This window comes from Nicotiana tabacum, chromosome 17 (assembly GCF_000715075.1).
Source record: "Nicotiana tabacum cultivar K326 chromosome 17, ASM71507v2, whole genome shotgun sequence".
Classification (NCBI taxonomy): Eukaryota; Viridiplantae; Streptophyta; class Magnoliopsida; order Solanales; family Solanaceae; genus Nicotiana; species Nicotiana tabacum.
Genome location: NC_134096.1, coordinates 120687095 through 120710890, shown reverse-complemented (window position 1 = coordinate 120710890; position 23796 = coordinate 120687095). Strand labels below are relative to the sequence as shown.

Below are 23796 nucleotides of genomic sequence, written 5' to 3'. Positions count from 1 at the left end.
CATTAATAATGATGCAATAGCTGGATTGTAGTAAGCCCCTGTGACATCCAAGAATGATAGCAAGTGAACCCTGCGCACATGAGAAGATCAATATTGTTATAAATGCGTTCTTTTAATATTCCAACTTCTTCTCTATGCAAAATGAATATAATTTCCTTTCTTGACTTTGCACTAAGAAGATTAAATTTCATAATGCAACAGAAGATTAGTTGAGTACATTAGGTTTAGCAGTCTTAAATAAAAAACAAATCTGAAAAAATAATTAAACAAGTTTTTAGCCTTTTAAAATTAGAAAATTTTAAATTTTCAGAGAAATAAAGAATTCTATCATGATTTGGGATTGGTTGATAAATCTTTGATCACATCCAAGGGCCTCAAGAATTAGCCCTTTTTCCTTCTGTCTTTGAGGTCTTAAATTATTATTTTCACTGCTTGAAATTGCATATTCCTTTTATAAATTCTAGCATATATTCAACATCCCACATAGCAAAATAAGTAAAACAAATTTCATGTACGAAGCTATAATCGTGTCGCATTTTAAGGATAGCTTTGTTCGCGTGAAATTAATTATCTCGTGGCTTGTTAAATAATGTTACGGTTGGTCGGTTAAATAATGTTATAAAGTTGAACTATAATTGAATGTGTAATACTTAGGAAAAGTATTAACCCGATTTAGGGAAACATGGGGCATGGTGCACCCTGACTCATACGTCAAACAATTAATGACTTTCATCAAAATCAATCGATCTAAATGCAAAATCAATGAAGATCTAAAGGTAAAAGTCTATGATCTGTGAAACAACCCTCTGTGAGGTGTCTTAAAATAATAAAGGATTGCATTGACAAGATTCAACTGAATTAGCATGCAATTAATATCTGGCACTGGTGGTAATATAAGTGGTAAAAATTAAGACTTCCAAAATTTTAAAAGTACTGTTAGGCGCGCGTTGACATAAATTTACTTTTCCCTTTGTGCTGCTTGCAAATTTCTCAAAACCCATAAAGATTAGGCCCCTTTACTACTAATATTCTTGTCAAGCAGCCTTGATTTGACATTTGACTTGTTAACAAATCCTTTCTTCTATAAGGTGAAGTATCGTATGTGTGTCAGTCTAAATCAATTGGATCAAATAAAAATAGAAAATTTATAGCAGTGCTCTCTTTTATATTTCACGGCTGACTACTTTTGTCGTAACAGACTTCATTGCCTAAATTTGTGTATATTCTGGTCATCCGTCACTAATTTGGTGCTCAATATCTTATTTTAGAGTAAAATAAAATCTTAAAAACCAGAGGCATGCATTTTCTTATTCCTTCTTGGGGTGAGTCTTTTAAGAACTGCATGTATACCCTTCAAGTTTTGATAATTCAAACAAGCAACCTAAACTATATATGAGATCGGTCTATATGTATATGAAACCCTATTAATGAATACAATTTTCTTAGTCAAGCTTATTGGGAAAATAGGACTATTCATCACTATTTGTTTTAATTTGGACACTTGAAATACTTTATCTATTGTACAACGTTAACGTGACTTGCTTGGGAGCAGTTGGCTAAGCTAGTTAGGAGAATAGTAGTGAAACTTAATTAAAGTAACACACATGCCAAAACTTTGAAAGAGTGATTAATTTTGAAGACTTGAGGGGGTTTCCACAATTATAAGAAACCGCAAGGGTCAAAGTGGATATGTGCCTAACATGTTTTGTTCTATATAGTGTATGTAACAGCGAATCAGAGAAAACTTCAATTCTTCCTTCCTATGTAACTGACATATCGTGAATCTGCATGTGCTTTCTGCTATTCTTGTTTTGTTGCCCACAAAGTCTTCTTCTCTCTTTGTCTGCTTCTTTTCCAATTAATTCTTTCTTTCACCAAAAGTCAGAGATAAACACACTTAATTTAAAACCTTTGAGAATTTCAATTAAACCACCTCTACCCCTAGCCCTACCCCTATCCCTATCCCACCCGGCCACCCCCAACCACGGCCCCTACAAAACCGTTCTACAAAACCGTTCTTCTTCATATATGTCCTCTTCACGAGTAGTATATATCGAAACATGCCTAATACTTCAACAACTAGTACAACTAGTAATTGGTATTTGACCTGCATAAAGCTTAGGTTTTTCACAAAAGTCCGTCGGTTCCTTCAGCTAAAGGCAGCATCTAAAAAGCCATTGAAACCGTCTGATCAGCCAAGAGAAAATTCAGATACTTTGATTGTGATTGAAGAAGGTGAAAAGGGTATAATGGGAAAAGAGAGTGATATTAAAGATAATGGATGGATGGTTTTGCAAAAATCTGTGAAGAAACTTCACTTTGGCAGTTCGGAAGAAAAAGAGGTGGCTGCCAAAGAGATAAAGAAGTTGGCTAAAGAAGACTTAAAGAGGAGGAAACTGATGGCGGAGCTGGGCGTGATTCCGCCGCTTGTGGCCATGATTGGTGGTTCTGAGGTGGTGGTGCGGCGGCAGAGATTGGCGGTTCAAGCATTAGTTGAGCTTTCCAGTGGTTCTTTCACGTAAGTTCATTTACTTATTTTATGAATCATGAATAATAATATTAACTCTTTTATTGTTAATTGATTTTTTTATCAACTATCCTAGCTTTCTTAAGTGCCAAGTTTGATATGCTCCACTAATATATATGTATATAAATTCGTAAAAAACGATAAGAACAAGAATCGTGAATTTATAACAGCTTGTAATTTTATTTTAATGTGAGATATTTTTTCATCACATAGAATGAGCAATTTCAGAAGGTGCAAATCAAATTTCATCCCATATTCATGGATTGGGAAACTGATTTTACAAGTTAAATAGCATTATCCATTTCGGAACAGCAAATGGCATATTTTTCTGTTTCATGATTTCTTTCGGAACATCTTTTATTACCAAAATAGAACGGTGAATTTTTATTTTTATCTAAATGTATAGTATGAAAACTGAAGTGATAATCCTGATATGAAACTTAAGAATCTAATAAAGGTAATAGATGAATTATATTTGGTAATCTAGTCAAGATGCAGGTAAAAATACTTGAACATTACATTGACTAACTTGTAGAATATAATATGATTTCTTACTTGAGCTGAAATTTTGGGTTGAGATTTTGATAGTACACTACGAGGGGTTCCGTAGTACAAACTTCATCCCACTAAGCTAGTTGGATCATAGTGCGGTGGTATGACGTGGCAACTGATTATTGGATGTGTAACTAACTACATACAGGGAATTGGGAAATGTACCCAGACGTGGAGCCCACTGACCACTTTCAGTGGCCAATATTTGACTTTAACACACTGTACGGCACGTGAGATTGATTTAGAGAATAATACCGTTTCTTGGCTCTATAATAGACAGCCATAAAAATAAAATATCCCTAGTGACTTTTTATCCAAAAAAATTTCAAATATGTTCCAATTACATCTTCTAATGTTCAGAATTTTTACAGTTTAACAAAGTAATGTACAATTGGAAAGTTTGAGCTTTAAACGATTTAAACATCAACCATTTTCTCATTTTTCTTTTTGGAAAAACGATTGCTGAGATTTTCTTCCTAAAACATGCATGACTTTTGTTGTTGCTTATTTTTAACCATACATATGATACTTCGAAAATTGGTGTGAATCTTTTCTTTCATTCGAATGCATTAAAAAGGTAACCCTGTATGACTAGGAAAGCAACTAGCAAATGGATTTTATCACTTGACTTTCTAGCCATAGCATTTTGACAGCCTTAGAATGGCAAGGATAGCTAGGTTAGTTGAGTCAACTTGACTTTCTACCCATAACATTTTGACTATGTGGTATGACCACATTCTTTTGGTAATTATGAAGAGATTTGAACTGATTATATAAATATCTCTTCAAGGACAAAACAACATATAAGTTTCACCCAATCTTATCTCTTTACTTTTATTAATTTCATGACAAAAGTTTTCTCGTATGAGAGTAAAAAGATGATCTAGAAATTATATTGTTCATTAATATATTTGCCATAAAATTAAATGCGTTCACTGTCTAGTATAACTAAGGTGGAACAAAGAGCGGGTTGTTATTTTTATATGCAGGTTGTTCTTACTTGTCTTTATTAATATTCGTCGTCGAAGTAATCAAAGTGGAGTGGTTCACGTAATAATTATATTAAGAAATATGAAAAAATCGACTTTGTTGACCTTCAGTTCTTGCACTGATCTGCTTAGCAGAATCCTATTGACTTCTCTCACTCTCAATAATGTTTATAATTTCTCTGGTTATTTATTTGGGGACCCCTACATGATTGGGCGACCCCCGCAACTTCCTACCCATTTTTCTATATAGTAATTATTAAGTTGTTGACCTATAAATATATAACTAATGGAAGTCATAAAATTGGGTCCCTAATGCTTGGTTATTCCATTATTCTTTTTGGCCATATTAATGGAGTAATTCATTTGTTTAACATAGTTATTTTTTCTTGGTTCCCATTTTCAGGAACAAGGCTCTGATGGTAGAAGCAGGAATCTTATCAAGATTACCCCCAAAACCAGACAATTTAGATGGAAACACAAGGCAAGAATTTGCAGAATTGATCTTGTCTATATCATCCCTAGCCAACACTCAATTCAATATGGATTCCTCAAGAATTATTCCATTTGTAGTCAGCATTCTTGATTCATCAAACTCAAGCGTTGAAACTAAAAGTACATGTCTAGGGACATTGTACAATCTGTCCTCAGTTCTGGAAAATGCTGCCATTTTGGCAAATAATGGAACAGTGACTACTCTCTTGAGATTGTCTTCATTGAAGGAAGTATCAGAGAAAGCATTAGCCACATTGGGAAATCTAGTGGTTACCTTAATGGGGAAGAAGGCAATGGAAGAAAATCCTATGGTGCCCGAGAGCTTAATCGAAATAATGACATGGGAAGAGAAGCCAAAATGTCAAGAATTATCGGTATACATTTTGATGATATTGGCTCACCAAAGTTCAATTCAAAGGGAGAAAATGGCTAAGTCTGGTATAGTTCCAGTACTTCTTGAAGTGGCATTGTTGGGTAGTTCTTTGGCTCAAAAAAGAGCATTGAAATTATTACAATGGTTTAAGGATGAAAGGCAGAGCAAAATGGGACCTCACTCAGGGCCACAAGTAGGAAGAATGGCAATTGATTCACCACCAGTGAGTCCAAGAGCTGTTGATGAAAGCAAGAAACTGATGAAGAAAATTGTGAAACAAAGCCTTCATAAAAATATGGAAACAATTACTAGTAGAGCTAATGGTGCTAGTGATTGTTCAAGGCTTAAGTCCCTAGTTGTTAGCTCAAGTTCTAAGAGTTTGCCTTACTAAGATTGATCTTTTAATTAACAGCATTTTATAAAACCTCATCTTGCACTACTTGTGCAATCTTCTGCATGAATTTTTTGTATCATATGAAAATATTTGTCCTTCAAAAAAAAACGAGTGATAGAAACCAAATAAAAACAGTCTAATGATTCGTTCCAATGTTAAGAAGTACACTTTATTCCTTCAGCTCAAGACAAAACATGCTTTTGTGGTTAATTACTTTTTTTTTCCCTTCCCCTTTAATTTGTTCCTATCTCCCGTGTCATGTGACATTTGGGCTTTCCAAAGATAGAAATTGATTAGATTACAATTGGTAACTCGGGGAAGGAGATATTACACATTTGTAAGTTTGAAGTGGCTTACCTAATTATTCTAATTCTTTTATAGTCGATAGGTGTGTAGTTAAAATTTGAAAATAGGTTTAGTGGTTTTGGGCAAGTTCTAGAAGCTGTAAAAATTTTGATTCAATAAGCATGAATTATTGTACAATTTAATTTTGTTTATTATTAAGCTACAAGTTATTCTTTTTCTCTTTACATTTTTAGTGCAAATTTACACCGCTATTACATTTCATTGAGTGAATATTCAGCGCCTATATCCTTTTACTCCAAAAAGTTAAAAAAATTAGAAGTTGACCAAATATTTTATGGGTTTTATGCATGTTTTAGGTAAAAGGTAATTAAGCGTGCAACGGACGCAAAAAAATATTTGTGGTGTTCATTCTTCATAATCATCTATTCTGTCAAACAACCAAAGGTCATATAAATATTTTGAATTCTATATTCTTTTTTACATTTATTCTCTGACTCTCATTTCAAATTAAAATATAATGAATTTTAGTAAATATATTTAAGATATTCTATTTGTGTGTGACTTTGCACTATTAATTTCAGAGGCGGATCCTGGATTCGAAGGTTGCGAGTGCCACTATGTTATGTATACAGTATACATGTCAGTAGCTACAAAGACAGATTAGGAATAATGGGTCGGTTCGCTTAGTTTTTGGTTAATTTGAATAGGTCTTTCATTCACAAAGCAAATAAGTTATTTTAGTTCAAATTTTTAACGCTTAATTTAAACACATTCTAAATAAAAATGCAAAAGAAAAATAACATTTCATGAAAAAGCACCCCCAATATAAATATTTGCTTAAAGAGTAGCTTAACAATACTATATATTCTTTGTTTGACTAGATTTATTTACTTGTATTGTTTTTTGTTTATTTTTCTATCTTAATTGTTGAGTTATATGACAATTATTTTCAAAGAAAAACCTTCAACATTCAACCTATGATATTTGACTCAAAACGACTATCAATCAAGCCATTTAATTTTTTTTCAAAACCCAATAGAAGATATTGCTCAAATTATATTCTAATATATAAATTAATATCGTTTCATTTAAAAAAAAATTATATGCTAATTAAAATCAATTCAAATTACCTATAGAAAATAATTGTTCATAAAGTAAGATATAATGATAGAAACAAAATGAGGACTGAAAGTTAAAAAAAATGAAGAAGAGAGACTTAGCAAGTAATAAAAGGAAGATAAGGAGGGAAAGAACCGAAAAAGAAGGAAAAGAGGTGAGGCCCTAGGGCTCAACTGAAAATAAAGGAAATCTTAATAAGTAGAAAAAATAAAAAATCAAAGGAGCTGCTCCAAATAGGGAATCGAACTTGCATTCATGAGGCCAAAGAAAGCCTTCAAAGGGAAGGCTGAACCAATGACATCCGCTTCCACTTTGCGACTTCTGGGTGTCACTCTATTCATATATACGTTTCTTCACAGAGATATTATGTACGTAGTAGGAATTTTAGCGAAGCGAACAGATACCGTGGTACCCTACCTCATAAGGTAGATCCTCCCCTGATTAATTTCATTGAACCTAACCAAATCTCAAAATTAATACTCCTACAAAAGAAAATAATTTGTTTCCAAAAGATATTTGAAAACTCAAAACCCTTACGAATTTTCAGTTTCAAAAGAAGAAATAGTAGCCTCTTTTTGTTTTTTTGTTTTTAAAGTTAACACTATTTGTGAGTAAAAATTGAAATGGTAGGACCCATAGACGGTGGGCCCTGTCACCTCGTACTTTTCGTACACAAACTAGGAGCATGGAAACATAATAGTCCTGCACCTACTAGATTTCTACTGCATGACTTCCTACTCCTATTAGGCTACTGAACTACTTCCTCTTCTTTTCTCTCCCAATTTGCTTCAGTTTCTTACTTCCTTTCTTCTCTCATTATGTATCCACCCTTTTATGTGAACCTTTTGTCCTTAAGGTGATTTGGGTTTTCTCTATAAACTTTTGCATCCTGTCTCCAACTTGTAAGTTATGAACGTTAATTCAAGAATGATGATCAATTTGTTTTTGTTGTTAATCATCTGCCCTTTAACTGAATGTTGATACTTTTATCATTGTTTTATGAGAATTATTATGACTCTTAAGTATTTGTAGACTGTTTCGTTCTTGCTAAATTGATTGCTAATTTGGGAAAGTCAGAAACAATTTGTTTGGTTTTGATGTATTGGGTTAAAATAGAATTTTTTTGGGCTTTCATTAGTTGCATGAAGTGAAAAAAGAAAACTTGGTAAGAGCCTAAGATGTGTTTTGTTTCTTTCCACTAATTCGTGATCAACATTGAGAATCCTGTTGTTCCAGTTTTATCTGTACTTGGTGTTTTGTTTTGGGAGTTTAAGTTCTTCTGTGTTTATTGAATTGGGTTAAAGTTCCATTGGCCTTTTGCAAGCTTTAATCATACTTCGGAATGTTACATAAGATTTTTAGGTATTTTGCTCGAAACTTGTTGTTCTGTGGGGACTAATTCAATCTTCATAGTGTAATTCTGTTTATTAGGGTTCCCAGGGATGTTTTGATTAGTCTCAATGCACATGTTTTTCAAGAAATTGATATGTGTTCTTTTAATCAAATGCTTTCCATATGTGATTGTAGATTATTACACTAGTTTATGGAAAATCTAACTTTGATGCCACACATTGCCTTGTGGTAACAAAAACAGTGATCACATTAATTAAAAAATAAACTTTTATGTATAAGAAAGTGCATTCAACAAAGAGTAAATACCAACAAAAAGAAAAAGGCTCAAAAGCAGAAAAACATTCAAGGGAGTCTGGATAAATGGAGAAGAAGACTCACGTCATACTGAATTAGACTCACGTCCTGCTATATATCTAAGGAGTGAACGTTTGAAGAAGGAAAAAACATTCTTTTTTGTTGGATCACTTATGATATTTGTTGGACATTTGTCAAACACAGTACACATAAATTCACCTTAATAATGGTGTCAGCTGTTTAAAATTATACTCTGTATCCTTTGTTTGCATTCGCTTATCTTGAATTTATTTTCCAATATCAGATGATTCTCATCTTTCAGTTCTTCTTTTGTTTTGAGGAACTAAGAGATGCATCCTTTTTGTCAAATGCAACTACGTGTTAGTGACAGAAAATTGAAACTGAAATGTAATCCAACACCACATTGCTAACTTTCTGTTTCTCTATTAACTGGTTTGTGCCTTGGGGAGTGGAAACACACCAAGCACTTTATTCATCCACATATGCACTTCTAATTCATATGAAAATTGCTTAGCATGTTCTCAATGTGGTTCAATTATACAAAGAGTTGTCTTATTTTGCATCCGTTATATCACAATTATTCATGCTTGTTGTTGAAGATTAGAGTTCTTTTTGGCATCTTTGAGCAGGAATTGTGTTCGTGTACCAGCTATTCTAAGAGTTAAACTATTTATGTTCGTAATGGACTTCACAAGTAAAGGCATAGCCTGGATTGAAAAGGTTGGGGCTAAGTTGGAAAATCTGTGTTCTGAAGTTGACGCCAGATCTCAGGTATCATTAGTCGGCTTACGATATATCTCAAGTGCCATCTGTTGATTGTTTTAGCTTTCCTTCTTGTTTGTTTTTATTTTTTTTCCTTTGCTTGTTATCAAATTTGAATCCCAGAGCGCTTCATGTTGTAGGACATTACAATTGGTGCTCTCGTGAACGTATATGCACAAATATATTTCATACAAATTATCAGCTCTTTGGTTTTCTTATAGGTCTTCTCTTCCTGTGATAATAACATATACATGGAATAGGGTAGACTGCAGCTGTCATTAATTGATGTTATCATGTTTCTGAGTTCTGGAAAGTGAAATTAGATTTTCTGCCTGCTTTTGATGTTCCTTGATATGCTTTAATTAGTTGATTAATTGTGTGTTGGCAGGAACAACTAGATTATGTCGAAAGCCAATTGCAGATAGCTGGTGCAAATCTGAAACAATTTTGTTCAGAGTTTATTCAAGAAATATTCCCTGCATCTTTGTCAGAAGCCAAGGAAGACGAGACCAGTAATTTATCTTTAGAAAAAAATATAAAGAAACAGCTTCTAGCTTCTGAGCTGTCAAACATCATCGTGGAAGAGGATAATAAGAAGGAACTTTCCCATTCAAACTCGTCCTCCATCGTGTTCCCTGCAGAAACTGCTGAAGGAGTGCATATTGATTCTTCACTTCAGCCACAAGCAGATATGGTGATGAAGATGTCTGTTGAGGATACTTCCGAAAAGGCTTTTACTGAGGGAACTCTAAACATGACATCACTACCTTACGAGGGTGTTAACGGAGTTGAAGGTTCTGCCAAATCTTCGACAATTGCATCAGTCGAATGCCAAAAATCTGACCCTTCTATGCAAGTGGGGAAAACCATAGATGTCACGGATCTTGAAGCTAACATTTCAAATGTCCCATCTTTAACTTGTTCACTTTACTCTACTGAATCACAAGAGTCTGCTTTTCCCGATTTTGACGAAATAAACTCTTGTGCAGCACTTCCAGCTATATCAAGTGGTATGCTTTTTTTTGTCTTAGCTCTGCTATTCGATTGACTCATTTGGAGTCAATGAAAGAGTCAGCATTCAAGCTGTCTCCAGTGCATCCAGTTGAACTTCCTCTTGCTTTTTGCTTTCGACTTCTTTTTGTTGTTTGTGTTGAATATTGATTTTTCATTTGAGCCAATAACCTAGTTTAAGGAGGAAAGGTAGGAGGTAAAAGGGGATCTATTTAACAGGGCTTTAAGCAGACAACTTAACAGTTAACACTGGCCTAGAGTAGAAGACTTTCTTCATATTTTGAAAGAATTCCCCCACCTAAAACTTCTTTTAAGGCAGTCCTCGTTGATGTTTGTCTCTCCTCTTAGACCTAGCTGCAATCCCTGCTAATTTTTTGACTCTCCTCTTTATTGTTGCATGTGTTTTACTTGAGTACTTTTTTCATTGAGCTTAATCTGTCTAATAATTAGCATTCCTGGTTTCACATGCCTAAAATGAATTTGTAAGATTGAGAAAATTATTGATATTTTGTTATTTCCCTTATGGTTTATTTTTCTAATGGATAGACAATGCAGGAGAGTCTGTGGATCATCATGTAAACGAACCAAGCGTCGACTCAGGTCCTGAAGTGGAGTTTGATGGAAACTGTGTTCTGGTGTATAAGGATGATTTGTCTTCGTGCTCAGAATTCTATGGAGCTCATATCTCTCACAAGGTCTTGCCTCCTTCTTTCCTCCGAGTTTATCTTTTTGCCTGAAATTCCACTTTTCATTTTCCACTAATCTGTTTGGGTTTCTTCCTGTCACTTTCTTTTTGTCTTATTTGTTTGTATGCATAGCCATTTATTCATTTTTCTGGTTGGAGATCAAGGTTGAGGATGTAATTGGGGCTCATTGAATATGAAACATTGGATGTATAGTGGCTTTCTTTTGATTTTTTTTTTGAGTCTGACATATGTTTTGCTTTCAGAAAAACATGACAAAGCTAGAGGTAAAGCCTGGAAATCAGAGAAACAAGGACACAGCCATTTATGAGGATCTCAGTGTAGAATCAGAGCAATCAAATGCAGAGAGCAAGCCAAAATCTTCTCCAAATGAGAAGCTTGAATTGTCAGAAGTCTTTTGTGACTCAGATTGGGAGATAATCTAGACATTCTAGCTCCAAATAATACTCCAGTAATGGTATGGACAATCATCTAGATAAATAAGCTTCAAATGTAACTCCAGCAACTGTTTACAGAGATTTAGTAAATAAGCTCCGAACGAAACTCTGGTAACTCTTAACATTCCTTAGGCAAACAAGGTTAATCTATTTTTTTTTCAGATTTCTCATTGACTATAGTTTGAGATGGATGTTTTTATTTATTTATTGATGAGTATAGTAATTTTGGCCTCAGTTATTATATCTGTTAGTTATGGTAAATTGAGTCCTTGTGATCAGGAATTGAAAATACTCATCATATAATAACGGCAGAATACCTAACCCCCCCCCCCCCCCCACACACACACAAAAACTTGGCACGGATTATTAGTTATAGCCCTAAACTATTCGAGGTCTTAATTACCTCCTCAACTTGGCCTTTTGAGAGCCATTACCCCCTTGGACGCTGATGTAGCAAAGAGCGCGTGCGTGAAGAAAAATCAGCTTCCAAATAGGTTATTTTTTAACTTTTAATTGTCATATATAATGATTTATTTGTTACAACTATGTATTTCTTCTTGCTTCATCTTAACATACACTGTGGACTTTACTCTAACTTTTATTATTTTTAATTTCTTCTAAGATATAATGTCTATTTGTTCCAACTGCATATTTCTTTTTTTGTTTTGGCCGAATTTGTAAAACGTTTGGTAGGAACTCCATCATTTTAAACAAATAAATTTTTTTTTAGCAAAAATAATGGAGTACCAGTTGTATATATTTCTTGTTTTTTTTTAAATATATAATGTCTATTTATTTTAATTGTGTATTTTTATTTTCGAGTCAAACCAATAAAAACAAAATTGGCCATAGCTCCATTATTTTTTACCAAATAAAAAAAGTATAGCCAAAAAAATAAACTTGCAATTGTACGCTCCTTTTGTTTCTTCTTTTGATGCAATGACTATTTATTTCAATGGTGTATTTTTACCTTTTCAGGTAAAATCTGTAAAAAAAAAAAAAAAAGAAAAAAGAAAAGATTTTTAGAGTACCATAATTTAGAGCTATATAAAAAATTATAGCCAAAATAATAAATTTCAAACTATGTATTTTTTATAACTTTTTAGATGTCTTGACTATTTATTTTAATTGTATAAATCTTTATTTTCATGTCAAATACAAAAAAGAATAACTAAAACATTATTATTTTTAGCCAAATAAAAAATATTAGCTCAAATAATGTTGTTGTAGCCAAGTTTTATTATAAATTTTATTCGAAAAAAATTTATCTAAAAAAGAAACATACTTAAAAAGGTAAAAATATATTTTATTTTTCAAAAGAATGCCACATAGACAGAAAAATCCACGTGGCGGACGAGTCCATGCTACTTTCCTGGGATGAGATCGTCCAAGGGGATAACATCTATCTAATAACTAAGTATATGGGGTAATTAAGACCATAGATAATTCAAGAATGTAACTAATAATGCGTATCAAATTTAGGGGGATTTTAAAGTATTTTTCCTATAATAACTCATGTTACTATGCCCATGAAGTTTGAACTTCTGAATAGAACTAGTTCTGTTGAGTTGGCCACATCATTTTCCTATGGTTCCTTTTGGGTTTTCCAAAAGACTGCTAAGTTAAAATGTTAGGATATCTTCATATTTTTACGTGAAAAATGTTACTTGATCAATAAATTATATAATCCAGTGAATTTAATGTTGTACCAGATTACTTCATTGCTAGACTGTTTTGATAACTATACTAGCAGAAGAAAGAGTTAAATTCAAACGTGTCACTAAGGTTAAGTATTTGGAAAAAAAAATACTTTTAGTGTTTCCGCGAGCATTCTAATTGAAAAAAGAACTGAAAAGAACGAACTAAAATCATGAATTATTGGAAGAATAAGATTTAATGGAATCTTGCAATATAAATTCAAGTTTATTTTGTGAACTTATTTTACCTTTTTGACTTTATGAGAGTTTATCTCAGAAAAGGGTAAACAAATTACATCTTAGTCAAATATCTCAGGCCAATATTTTGGCTAATGGAATTCATTTCACATAAGCATAATCATCTTTGTAAAGTGTAGACTTTGTTGGCAATATTTTTGGTTGTTGGCAATATTCTTTGGGACCCAAAAATATTGCATTGTGTGGTGGACATCATTTGCACAAGTTGTATCTCATTCTTTTACACCTAAGATGCCAAGACTTTTTTGCCTATAAAAGAGAATGCCATTAGTTCATTTTAAACACACCAACAAGACATGGGTCTTCATTTCTTGTTTCTTCCTTTCCTCCTTTATTAAAAGTGTTTTGTATGAGAGTTAGTATTGGGAAGCACTTGTGTGAACCCTTTCTTTGGAGTGATCTTGTGAGGTTATTCTCTTAGAGTATTTGGGATTAATTAGAGTGTTTACTCTAATTTTGTACTCTCTTTTGTACTCTTATTGTTATAGTAAAATTGCTCCTCTCCGCTTGTGGACGTAGGTCACTTTGACCGAACCACGTTAAATTGGTGTCTTATTTATATACTTTAATTGCAGTTATTATCAACTTGCATTATATTTGTTATTGTCATTATAACATTATTTGGCTAAATTTCGCACTACCCGAGTTCACGATCCTAACAAATTGGTATCAGAGCCGGATCTAACCGGGTTAGTTTCAATAGCCAAAATGACTCTAACAAAGACTTATGTTGAGAAATTTGACCGAAGTGCAAACTTCGGAATGTGCCAATTAAAGATGGAAGTTATCTTAATTCAGGATGGCTTAGACTTGGCGTTGTAAGAAAAGGAGAAGAAGCCGGATAAAATGACGGATAAAAAGTTTGTCGTCATAAACAAAAGGGCAAAAGCATGTATCATTTTAAATCTCTCAAATGAGGTTTTACGTGAAGTTTCTGTAGAAACCACAACCAAAGGCATGTGGGAAAAATTGAAAACCTTATATATGAAGAGGACGATGGAAAATAGACTTTACCTGAAGCAGAAGCTTTATACAATTAGTATGAGTGAAGGTACCTCTATTCTCTCTCATCTTGACACCTTTGATTCCATTCTTATGGATTTGAGTAATATAGATGCTGAAATTAAAGATGAGGATCAAGCCGTGTTAACGCTTTGTTCTCTACCCCCATCTTTTAAGCATATAAGAGATACTATGCTTTATGCAAAGAATAATATCTCTTATAAGGATATTAAATCTATCTTAAAATTAAAAGAACAGATAGATATTGATATTACTGGGGAAGCTAGTGGAACTCAAGCGGAAGTTGGCTTGTTTGTTAGGGGAAAATCCGACTCCATATCCAGATACAATAATTTAGAGTGTCGCTATTGTCATAAGAAAGGTCGCATTATCTCTGAATGCTATAAACTAAAAAATAAAGAAAATCATAAAGAAAGAAAAAATGAATACAAAAATACCTGACACCGCTGAAGCAAGTGTAACAACTGATCAGATTGAGAGAACTATATTTTTAGCAACTGAAACTAGTTTCAGATTAGACAATAAGTGGATTTTAGATTCTGGTTGTTCATATCATATGTGTCCTAACAGGGACTTGTTTTCTACATATGATTTAGTTGCAGGTGGAGTTGTCCAACTGGGTAACAATGTTACTTGTAACGTTATTAAAAAAAGTATAATTCGGATCAAAATGCACGATTGTGTGGTGAGAACTCTCACCGATGTTAGATATGTTCCTGAGTTGAAGAAAAATCTCATCTTTTTGGGCCCTTTAGAATCCCTTGGGTGCAAATTCACTGGTGAAGATGGAGTTCTAAAAAGTTTTCGAGGTGCTCTTGTGATCATGAAAGCACACAGATCTGATTCGTTGTATACTCTTTTGGACTCCAATGTTATAAGCCCTACTACAGTTTCGGTATCAGACAACTTGTCTGATTTTGATGGCATTAAATTTTGACATATGCCCATTAGGGATTTTGCACAAACTTACTATATCAGCCAAAATTAGGTCAAGGTGGAGATTTATAATTATGGCCAATATTTTGGCTAATGGAGTCCATCTCACATAAGCATAAGCATATTTGCAAAGTGTAGACTTTGTTTGGTAATATTCTTTGGGACCTAAAAATATTGCATTGTGTGGTGGTCATCATTTGCACAAGTTGTATCTCTTCTTTTACACCTAAGAGGCCAAGACTTTTTTGCCTATAAAAGGGAAGGCCATTAGTTCATTTTAAACACACCAACAAGACATGAGTCTTCATTTCTTGTTTCTTCCTTTCCTCCTTTATTAAAAGTGTTTTGTATAAGAGTTAGTGTTGGGAAGCACTTGTGTGAACCCTTTCTTTGGAGTGATCTTGTGAGGTTATTCTCTTAGGGTATTTGGGATTAATTAGAGTGTTTACTCTAATTTTGTACTCTCTTTTGTACTCTTATTGTTATAGTGAAATTGCTCCTCTCCGCTTGTGGACGTAGATCGCTTTGACCGAACCACGTTAAATTAGTGTCTTATTTATATACTTTAATTTCCATTATTATCAACTTGCATCGTATTTGTTATTGTCATTATAACATTGTTTGGCTAAATTCCTGCACTACTCAAGTTCCTGATCCTAACAAATTGGTATCAGAGCCGGATCTAACTGGGTTAGTTTCAATAGCCAAAATGACTCTAACAAAGACTTATGTTGAGAAATTTGACCGAAGTACAAACTTCGGAATGTGCCAATTAAAGATGAAAGTTATCTTAATTCAGGATGGCTTAGACTTGGCATTGTAAGGAAAGGAGAAGAAGCCGGATAAAATGGCGGATGGGGAGTTTGCCATCATAAACAAAAGGGCAAAAGCATGTATCATTTTAAATCTCTCAAATGAGGTTTTACGTGAAGTTTCTGTAGAAACCACAACCAAAGGCATGTGGGAAAAATTCAAAACCTTATATATGAAGAGGACGATGGAAAATAGACTTTACCTGAAGCAGAAGCTTTATACAATTCGTATGAGTGAAGGTACCTCTATTCTCTCTCATCTTGACATCTTTGATTCCATTCTTATGGATTTGAGTAATATAGATGCTGAAATTAAAGATGAGGATCAAGCCGTGTTAATGCTTTGTTCTCTACCCCCATCTTTTAAGCATATAAGAGATATTATGCTCTATGCAAAGGATAATTGTAACGACCCGGCCGGTCGTTTTGAATATTATAACCTCGTTCCTATATTTACTGCTCAATTTATTTCTTGTAATTGATTTATGACTTATTGGGTTAGTTGGTTCGGGTCCGGAAGGAATTCAGAATGAAATGAGACACTTAGTCTCATAATTGAAAATTTAACTTAGAAAAGTGAACCAGATATGGACCTATGTGTAAACGACTTCGGATTCGAATTCTGATAATTCCAATAGCTCCATATGGTAATTTTGGACTTAGGAGCGTGTCCGGAAGAATTTTTGGAGGTCCATAGAGGAATTAGACTTGCAATGCCGAAAGTTGAATTCTTGGAAAGTTTGACCGAGGGGTTGACTTTTTAATAGCGAGGTCGAAATCCGATTCTGAAAATTTTAATAGGTATATTATGTCATTTATGACTTGTGTGCAAAATTTGAGGTCAATCGGACGTGATTTGATAGGTTTCGGCATTATTTGTAGAAACTTGAAATTTCAAAGTTCAATAGGCTTGAATTGGGGCGTAATTCATGGTTTTAGGGTTGTTTGAGGTGATTTGAGGATTCGACTAAGTTCATATGATATTTTAGGACCTGTTGGTATATTTGGTTGAGGTCCCGAGGGCCTCGGGTGAATTTTGGATGGTTAACAGATCAAAATATTGAACTACAGCAGCTGCTGCAATTTCCTTCTGTTGGAAATTTCTTTTGCCAGATTCGAGCCCAGAAATCTCTCAGAATCGAGTCCAGAACCTGCCAGAATCGAGTCCAAATCGAGCCCAGGGTCGAGGGCCACGATCGAAGCCATGATCGAGCCTAGGGTCGAGGGTCACGGTCGAAGGCAGGGTCGAAACCATGATCGAGGCCCAGGATCGAGGACCTCGATCGAAGGCCAAGATCGAAGCAGAACCGAGATTGTCTGGGCAGAATTATAAAAATAGGGACTTCGTCTCATTCGCCATTTTTGACAAATTGGAGCTTGAAGAGAGGCGATTTTTGATATATTTTCAAGGAAAACTTGAGGTAAGTCCCTTATATTCATTTCTACTCCATAATATTAAATTATCATCGAATAATCCGACTAGATTACATGAATTTGAGGTGTAAATCGGAGATTGGAACTTAGAAGTTTGGAAATAGGATTTGTAGATTTGAGGGTCGAGTTGAGGTCAGAATTTGGTAAAATTGGTATGGGTAGACTCGTGGTTGAATGGGCTTTTGGATTTTATAACTTTTGTCAAGTTCTGAGACGTGGGCCCCACGGGCGATTTTTGAGCTGAAATTCAGATTTTTATGGAAAATTAGTATTTTCTTATGGAATTAATTCCAATAAATTTTATTGACTGAAACGAATTATTTGTGACTAAATTCGAGACATTCGGAGGCCGATTTGCGAGGCAAAGACATAGTAGAGTAAAGAATTTCATGCTCTGAGGTAAGTAACAATTTTAAATCTGGTCCTGAGGGTATTAAACCCCGAATTTTGGTATCATGTTATTATTTGGAGGTGACGCACATGCTAGGCGACGGGCGTGTGAGTGTGCACCGAGGGGATTGTGACTTGGTTCGTCCTGGTAAAACTGTAAAGTTGAATAATTTGTTGTTAGCTATATGCTCTCTATGTGTTGATAAGATTTGACTGTAAATCATGTTAGAAATCATGATTAGGCTATGTGATAGTACTGTTGGGACCCACAGAGGTCGCGTACTTGTAGAATTGCCTGCTAAATGCTATATGTACTCAGTCTCAGGTTTTACTTGCACATTTTATCTCAGTCTCTGTTATTATAATTGATACATCATATCATTGTTGTTTGGGCTGATTTCATAATTAATGAGAGCCCGAGAGACTGGAGACATTTATCACTGAGAGAGGCCGACGGCCTGATTGGGATATATTGATGTCATAGAACGTGAGTTGGCCGTGCATATCCTTATATTATACTATAGCACGTGAGTTGGCCGTGCAGCACGTGAGTTGGCCGTGCGGATCCTTATATTATACTATAGCACGTGAGTTGGCCGTGCAACATGTGAGTTGGCCGTGCAGATCCAGATATTTATACTATGGCACGTGAGTTGTCCGTGCAGATTATAACGCTTGGGCTGTAGGAGCCCCTCCGGAGTCTGTACACCCCTAGTGAGCGCGGGTACCCATTGAGAGTGAGTGATGAGGGCTGGGAGCCCAGTGAGTGATTGTTGTCCTCAGAGGTTGTACTTGATTTCCATTTGTTGTTGTACTTAGTTGCTATCTGTCATTGCTGTGAAATCTCTGAAAGATTTTTTTCTACGGATTACATGAACAGGAATTGTATAAAAATTGATTTGACATTAAACCGCCAGATTTGATAGCATGTCTATTCTTTGCTGGAATTACTGGAAATGAACCATAACCGTGTAACTCGTTTCTATCTTCAGTTCCTTATTTATTATTGTTACTTCTTGAGTTGGTTGTACTCATACTACATCCTGCACTTCGTGTGCAGATCCAGGTGTTCCCGGACATAGCAGGTGTTGATCCTTTTGCGCAGTTAATTTTCAGGAAATTTTGAGGCAGCTGACGTGTTCCGCAGACCTTATCTCTCCTTATCTATCTCCTTGTTTACTGTATTTGATCTCAGACTATTATAGATCATATTTTCCAGATTTGTATTCATATTAGATGCTCATGTACTCAGTGACACCGAGTTTTGGGAGTATTTATATTTGTACATGTGAGATTTTCTTTCGCTGAAATTAATCATTATGTTTTCGTATTTAAAAGATATGTGGTTTATTGAGATTGTCGGCTTGCCTAGTATTGAGATAGGCGCCGTCATGATGGGCTAGGTGTTGGGTCGTGACAAGTTGGTATCAGACCCTAGGTTAAGTAGGTCTCACGAGTCATGAGCAGGTTTAGTAGAGTCTTGTGGATCAGTACGGAGACGTCTGTACTTATCTTTGAGAAGTTGCGGAACCCTTAGGAAAATTTCACTTTCTTTGTATTTTGTCGTGCGAATTTGTTGATTCTGGAAACTAAATTTCTGCTATTCTATTCTCTCACAGATGGTGAGGACACGTACTACCGCATCGGACGGTCAGCCACTAGTGCCACCAGTTAGGGCCGCGAGAGGTCGGGGCCGTGGTAGAGGCCAGGGCCGAGGTCGAGGTCGAGGTCGAGGTGTAGCTCGTACCACAGTTGGAACATCACCTGTAGTACCACCAGTTATTCCAGCTCAGGAGCAGATTCTAGATATAGTTGAGCCGACAGGATCAACTCAGGCACCAGTTATGCCCATTGAGATTGCAGGCATTCAGGAGACTTTGGCCCAGATATTGGCAGCCTGCACTGGTCTTGCTCCGGTGGTTTCGTATTAGGCCGCACCTGCCACTTCTCAGGATGGGAGAGGTACTCATACCCCTATTACCCGTACTCCAGACTAGGTAGTACAGGGACTTCAGATACCGGGAGCGCTACCAGCCCAGCCAGTTGCAACTACTCAGGCCCCGGTAGTTCTTGTTATGGCAGACGATAAGCAGAGGAGACTTGATAGATTTGAGAGGCTTCGGCCTCCACCATTTAGCGGTACTGAGTCAGAGGATGCTCAAGATTTTCTAGATAGGTGCCAACGGATGCTTCGGACAGCAGGTATTCTGGTGACCAGTGGGTTCTCATTCACTACTTTTCAGTTTTCTGGGGCTGCACTCAGATGGTGGGAGACTTACGAGAGGCGTAGGCCTATTGGCGCAGCACCCCTTACTTGGAATCAGTTCTCCGTGGTCTTTTTGGAGTAGTTCGTACCTCAGTCCCACAGAGAAGAGCTATACAGATAGTTTGAGCAGCTTCGCCAGGGTGATATGTCCGTGACGCGGTACGAGATGAGATTTTCTGAGTTGGCTCGTCACGCAGTCTGGTTGGTTCCCACTGATAGGGAGAGGATTAGGAGATTTATTGATGGCCTCACATATCAGCTGTGATTACTTATGACTAGGGAGAGAGTATCTGGTGCTACTTTTGATAAGGTGGTGGACATTGCTCGGCAGATAGAGATGGTTCGTAGCCAGGAAAGTGGAGAGAGAGAGAGAGAGAGGCTAAGAGGCCTCGTGGTCCGGGTGATTACAACGGTGTTCCTTTAGGGGATCAGTTTCATCGTGGTAGGGGTCATTCTTACAGACACGCTCAGACGGGTCGTCCAGCTCATCGTGGTGCATCATCTAGCCATGGTTCTTACAATGCTCACTCAGGCCAGTCTTCATTCAGTGCACTACCAGCGCAGAGTTCTTATCATACCTCGTCCACACAGGCTTCTACAGGTCATTCCTCGGGTTATCAGGAGCAGCAGTTCCATCAAAGGAGGGGTTGTTTTGAGTGCGGAGAATTTGGTCATTTCAAGAGAGAGTGTCCTAGGCTGTTGAGTGGGGTTTCACATCAGAGTTCTCGACCGACAGCACCAACACCATCAATTACACCACACACCCTGCCATCCTGGGGTATGGGTCAGGCAGCTAGGGGTCACCCAAGAGGGGGAGGCCGATCAGGAGGCGGGCATGATCGATTCTATGCTTTTCCTGCCAAGCCAGATGTTGCCTCAGACGTAGTGATCACAGGTATTGTTTTAGTGTGCCATAGTGAGGCTTCTATATTATTTGACCTTGGTTCCACTTATTCATATATATCATCATATTTTTCTCATTATCTAGATATGCCATGTCAGTCCTTAGTTTCACCTGTTTGTGTATCTACACCGGTGGGCGATATTATTACTGTGGATCGTGTGTATCGGTTATGTGTGGTAACTATTGAGGAACTGGAGACTAGCGTTGATCTCTTATTACTCGGTATGGTTTATTTTGATATAATCCTGTATATGGATTGGTTGTCTCCATGTCATGCTATTCTGGAATGTCACGCAAAAATCGTGACGTTGACGATGTCGGGTTGCCAAAGGTTGAATGGAGGGGTTCTCTAGATCTTGTTCCTAGCAGGGTAATTTCTTATTTGAAGGCCCAACGTATGTTTAGAAAGGGATGCTTGTCATATTTGGCCTTTGTGAGAGATGTTGATGCAGATGCTCCTATTATTGATTCAGTACCGGTCGTGCGAGACTTTTCAGATGTATTTACTGCAGACCTGCCGGGTATGCCACCCGATAGGGATATTGATTTTGGTATTGACTTGGTTCAGGTCACTCAGCCCATTTCTATTCCTCTGTATCGTATGGCACCAGCTGAGTTAAAAAAATTGAAAGTGCAACTTCAAGAACTTCTTGAAAAGGGGTTTATTAGGCCTAGTGTGTCACTTTGGGGTGCACCGATTCTGTTTGTGAAAAAGAAAGATGGTACTATACGAATGTGCATTGATTATAGGCAGTTGAACAAAGTTACAATCAAGAATAAATATCCATTGCCGCGTATTGATGAATTACTTGACCAGCTTCAGGGAGTGAGGGTGTTCTCCAAAATTGATTTGAGGTCTGGGTATCACCAGTTGAAAATTCGGGATTCGGATATTCTAAAGACGGCATTCAAGACTCGTTATGCCCACTATGAATTTCTTATGATGTCTTTTGGGGCTAACAAATGCCTCAGCAGTATTTATGCATTTGATGAATAGTGTATTTCAGCCATATCTTGATTTATTTGTCGTGGTATTTATTGATGATATTTTGGTGTACTCATGTAGCTAGAAGGAGCATGCACAACACTTGGGTATTGTATTACAGAGGCTGAGATATGAGAGACTTTATGCTAAATTCTCTAAGTGTGAGTTCTGGCTTAGTTCGGTGGCATTCTTGGGACATATAGTGTCCAGTGAAGGAATTAAGGTGGATCCAAAGAAAATAGAAGCAGTTTAGAATTGGCCCAGACCATCCTCAGTTACTGAGATTTAGTGTTTTCTCGGCTTGGCTGGTTATTATCGTCACTTCGTGGAGGGATTCTCGTCTATTGCATCGCCTATGACTAAATTGACCCAAAAAGGTGCTCCGTTCAGGTGGTCGGATGAATGTGAAGAGAGCTTTCAAAAGCTCAAGACAGCTTTGACTACAGCTCCAGTATTGGTATTGCCTACAGGTTCAGAGTCTTATACTGTGTATTGTAACGCGTCGCGGATTGGTCTCGGCGCAGTACTTATGCAAGACGGTAGGGTGATTGCCTATGCGTCTAGACAGTTAAAGGTACATGAGAATAATTATTCAGTCCATGACCTTGAGTTAGCAGCTATTGTTCATGCCTTAAAAATCTAGCGGCATTACTTGTACGGTGACCAGTATGAGGTATATACAGATCATCGGAGTCTACAATATTTGTTTAAACAGAAGGATCTTAATTTGCGGCAGCGAAGGTGGTTAGAGTTGATTAAGAATTATGATATCACTATTCTCCATCATCTTGGAAAGGCCAATGTGGTGGCCGATGCCTTGAGTCATAAGGCAGAGAGTTTGGACAGCTTAGCATACTTACGGGTAGCAGAGAGGCCTTTAGCCTTGGAGGTTCAGGCTTTGGCTAATCAGTTTGTTAGATTGGATGTTTCCGAGCCGAATCGAGTTTTGGCCTGTGTGGTTTCTCGGTCTTCTTTATATGATCGCATCAGAGAGCGCCAGCATGATGATCCACATCTGCTTGTCCTTAAGGACATGGTTCAGCACGATGATACCAAGGAAATCACTATTGGAGATGACGGTGTATTACGGATGCAGGGTAGGCTATGTGTACCTAATGTAGATGGTTTGCGTGAGCTGATTCTTCAGGAAGCTCACAGTTTGCGCTACTCTATTCATCCAGGCGCCGCGAAGATGTATAAGGATTTGAGACAACACTATTGGTGAAGGCGGATGAAGAAAGATATAGTTGGGTTTGTATCTCGGTGTTTAAATTGTCAACAGGTAAAGTACGAGCATCTGAGAGCGGGCGAATTGCTACAGAGACTTGAAATTTCGGAGTGGAAGTGGGAGCGTATTACCATGGACTTCGTAGTTGGACTCCCATGGACTTTGAGAAAGTTTGATGCTGTTTGGGTGATAGTAGATCGGTTGACCAAATTTGCGCATTTTATTCCAGTCGGTACTAATTATTCTTCAGAGCGGTTGGATGGGATTTATATTCGCGAGATTGTTCGCCTACACGGTGTGCCGGTGTCCATTATTTCAGATCGGGGTACGCAGTTTACCTCACAGTTTTGGAGGGCAGTGCAGCGAGAATTGGGCACACAGGTTCAGTTGAGTACAACATTTCACCCTCAGACGGACGGACAATCCGAGCGCACTATTCAGATATTGGAGGATATGCTACGCGCTTGTGTCATTGATTTTGGGGGTTCTTGGGATAAATTTCTGCCACTCGCAGAGTTTGCTTACAATA

The 23796-nt window shown here is 36.6% G+C and overlaps 2 protein-coding genes across 4 annotated transcripts; both read left to right on the top strand.

Annotated features, from left to right (window-relative positions):
• The first annotated feature begins 1768 nt into the window (after positions 1-1768).
• Positions 1769-5616, top strand: LOC107822851 (U-box domain-containing protein 45). Its single transcript, XM_016649425.2, has 2 exons — positions 1769-2518; positions 4472-5616. The coding sequence occupies exons 1-2, from the start codon at positions 2061-2063 to the stop codon at positions 5322-5324; spliced, it is 1311 nt and encodes a 436-aa protein (XP_016504911.1). The 5' UTR covers positions 1769-2060; the 3' UTR covers positions 5325-5616.
• A 1845-nt stretch (positions 5617-7461) lies between these two features.
• On the top strand, positions 7462-11575 carry LOC107822852 (uncharacterized). Of its 3 annotated transcripts, none has more exons than XM_016649426.2 (5): positions 7462-7608; positions 9050-9191; positions 9571-10192; positions 10740-10888; positions 11143-11575. In XM_016649426.2, the coding sequence occupies exons 1-5, from the start codon at positions 7571-7573 to the stop codon at positions 11320-11322; spliced, it is 1131 nt and encodes a 376-aa protein (XP_016504912.1). In that variant the 5' UTR covers positions 7462-7570; the 3' UTR covers positions 11323-11575. The 3 variants fall into 3 exon arrangements, with proteins under 3 accessions (XP_016504912.1, XP_016504913.1, XP_016504914.1); XM_016649427.2 differs by having other exon boundaries at positions 7463-7608; positions 10749-10888; XM_016649428.2 differs by having other exon boundaries at positions 7481-7654.
• The last annotated feature ends 12221 nt before the right edge of the window (positions 11576-23796 follow it).

What these genes read in the sequence shown, in the direction of transcription:
- LOC107822852 (XM_016649426.2), top strand. Translation starts at nt 7,571, where the DNA reads ATGTATCCACCCTTTTATGTGAACCTTTTGTCCTTAAG. An exon ending in GTGAACCTTTTGTCCTTAAG is followed by an intron (nt 7,609 to 9,049) that starts GTGATTTGGGTT and finishes ATCTTTGAGCAG; the next exon opens with GAATTGTGTTCGTGTACCAG. An exon ending in AAGTTGACGCCAGATCTCAG is followed by an intron (nt 9,192 to 9,570) that starts GTATCATTAGTC and finishes GTGTGTTGGCAG; the next exon opens with GAACAACTAGATTATGTCGA.
- LOC107822851 (XM_016649425.2), top strand. Translation starts at nt 2,061, where the DNA reads ATGCCTAATACTTCAACAACTAGTACAACTAGTAATTGGTATTTGACC. An exon ending in CTTTCCAGTGGTTCTTTCAC is followed by an intron (nt 2,519 to 4,471) that starts GTAAGTTCATTT and finishes TCCCATTTTCAG; the next exon opens with GAACAAGGCTCTGATGGTAG.